Source organism: Bos indicus, chromosome 11 (genome assembly GCF_029378745.1).
Source record: "Bos indicus isolate NIAB-ARS_2022 breed Sahiwal x Tharparkar chromosome 11, NIAB-ARS_B.indTharparkar_mat_pri_1.0, whole genome shotgun sequence".
In the NCBI taxonomy this organism is placed as follows: domain Eukaryota; kingdom Metazoa; phylum Chordata; class Mammalia; order Artiodactyla; family Bovidae; genus Bos; species Bos indicus.
In genome coordinates, this window is record NC_091770.1 from 92,994,958 (window position 1) to 92,997,731 (window position 2,774).

A 2,774-nucleotide genomic window follows, 5' to 3' on the forward strand; every position below is an offset into this window, starting at 1 on the left:
AAATTCAGACATTACCAATGTGAATCAAGAAGTGGAAATTCTCTCTCTCTCTGTCTCCCTCCGCTCTTCCATTCTTACTGCAGTGACTATACACACATACATATTCATATAATAGTTATTACTTTTTGCCTATTCTCTGCAGCACGTAGGATCTTCTTTCCCCAACCAGGGATTAAACCCAAGCCACCTGCAGTGGAATCATGGAGTCCCAACCACTGGACTGCCGTGGAAGTCCCATGTTCATATAATTTTTTAAAGCATAATGGAATAATGCTTTTACAGTTTGTTCTATAGCTTTATTTTTTTACTTAATTTATTTTTAAAGAAGTAATAGAGATCTGTTTGATTCTTTCAATTTGTTGCATATGGTTACATTCTATGTAATTGATCATAATTATTCTGTTTCCTGTTATTAGGATTTTAGGTTTTTGCCAGTTTTTATCTCTTAAACTGAGACTCATTAAAAAAAGCCTCAATATTGTATATACATTTATGATAATATTTTTATAAGTCAGACTTTTAAGAGTGAGAATTTCTAGAATAAAATATTAAATCACATATTTTTATACACACAGCTTTATGGATAGATGGAGGGAACAAAGTTTCCAAAATCCCCACTGTGGAATGCATAATTTTCACATTATCATTGTTGCATTTGTTCTTTCTGTCCATTAACATTTTTTATTGTTTGGTTAAAAAAAAATTGGAAAAAAACTCATTGGAAAAGACGCTGATGCTGGGAAAGATTGAAGGTGGGAGGAGAATGGGATGACAGACGATGAGATGGTTGGAGGGCATCACTGACTCAAAGGAAATGAGTTTGAGCAAGCTCCAGGAGTTGGTGATGGATGGGGAAGCCTGGCGTACTGCAGTCCACGGGGTCGCAAAGGACATAACTGAGTGACTGAACTGAATTGAACTGAAAAAAATAAGAAGGATTTGAAAAGAAATAAAGCCATAACAACATAATAAAGGAAGGGTAGATAAGAAAAGAATAATAATGAAAACAATTTTTAAGCAAGAAAAAAATTTTTAAAAAGACAAATAAGGAACTATAAAAATTTTCAGATTGTGGAAATTAGCCGAAAGGTACACCTTCTCCTCTTCTTCCTTCTGTCTATTCATTCTTTCCTCTTTCAAACATTTTCAAGGACATTCAACAGCTATAAATTAAGTAATTATTTTTAGCAATATACAGAAATGTGAAAGATTTTTGAGGATAATTCTCAACAAAAGAGAAATCTGTTCAGGAAATACCTGTGGGAAAAGGCTTAATTTAAAGCAACATTTGGAAGACAGGAAAGTGATGAATCTTCATATGAGAGAGGAGTGTTCTATGAGAGAGGAGTGGTCATCCACTGGCCATCCACTCTAAGAGTATCATGATTGTAGCCAGAGGCAGAACCAATTGATGAACCATCATCAATGGATGTTAAGTATCCACAAGAGCCTTGTCTCCCATGGGTTGAAAATGCTAACCCCCAGCAGCTTGATTGTTTCCCAAGAACCACAGAAACCAGATTCCAGTGGAGCAGATTCCGCATGTGTGTTCATCAAGAGGTTGCTGCCTGGAGACCCCTCCTGCCCACCAGCTTCCTCAGACCCTGTTTCAGGTCTTTGTTTCTTAGGCTGTAGATAAAAGGATTGAGCATGGAAGATAAAATCGTGTGAACAATTGTTGCCATGTGGTCCCTAACAGTGTAGGTGGACACAGGCTGTAAATAGACATAGAAGATGCTTCCATAAAAGAGTGTTACCACAGTGAGGTGCAAACCACATGTGGAGAAGGCTTTGCGTTTTCCTGCAGCTGAGGGAATTTTAAGAACCACAACGAGGATTCGTATATAAGAGAAAACAATGCATAGAAAGGGGGTCACCAGAAAAGCAGATGCTTCTGTCATCAACACAATTTCATTGACAAATGTAGGGGAGCAAGACAATTTTATCAGAGGGCTGAGGTCACAGAGAAAATGATGGATAATATTGGAGTCACAGAAGGTGAGCTGATTCAACAGAAGTATGTGTAGGAGTGAGTGGAAATGAGGCAATGAGCAGGAGAAGGCCACCATCAGGACACAGCGTTGGTGGCTCATGATGGTGACATAGTGGAAGGGATCACAGATGGCCACATAGCGGTCATAGGCCATGGCTACAAGAAGACAGCTGTCAATGTTGCCCAAGGCATATATAAAATACATCTGGGTCAAACATCCAGCATAGGAGATGGTCTTCTTCTCCAACAGGAAGTCGACTAGCATCTTGGGGACAATGGTTGTTGTATACCAAATGTCAGTGAAAGACAGGACACTCAGGAAGAAATACATGGGGGTGTGCAGTTGGGGGTGAGAGTGGATGGCCAGGATGATGAGCAGGTTCCCTGTTATGGTGACCAGGTATATGATGAGGAAGAGAATAAAGAGTGGCTTCTGGTCCTCAGGCCGGGAGGACAGTCCCAGGAGGATGAACTCAGTGACACTGCTGGTTTGGTTGAGTCTTTCCATTGATTTGGGTCTAGTTATACCCAAGACATTTTGTTATTTATTATGCTCTGATCCCATAGCCCAAGTCATGATACCCAGCAAGTCTTTGTTTCCTCTATTTGGTCAGCATTAAGAGCTGTGCAGGGAAAGCTTGCCAATCTCCTGGTCCTTGATGTGGTCCTCCCTTCCCAAATCCATGGGCATCATAAGTGCCTTATGTTGCAAGCTGGAGGGACAAAAGAAGAGTTCTCCTTTAAAAATCATCACAGGTGAACCTCTCTGATTCAAGTTCCT

General features: G+C 39.9%; 1 protein-coding gene across 1 annotated transcript; it reads right to left on the reverse strand.

Annotated features, from left to right (window-relative positions):
- Positions 1 to 1,553: 1,553 nt before the first annotated feature.
- On the reverse strand, positions 1,554 to 2,501 carry LOC109565614 (olfactory receptor 1L8-like). Its single transcript, XM_019969521.2, has one exon. It carries the CDS (start codon positions 2,499 to 2,501, stop codon positions 1,554 to 1,556), a length of 948 nt encoding a protein of 315 aa, XP_019825080.2.
- Between the last annotated feature and the right edge of the window lie 273 nt (positions 2,502 to 2,774).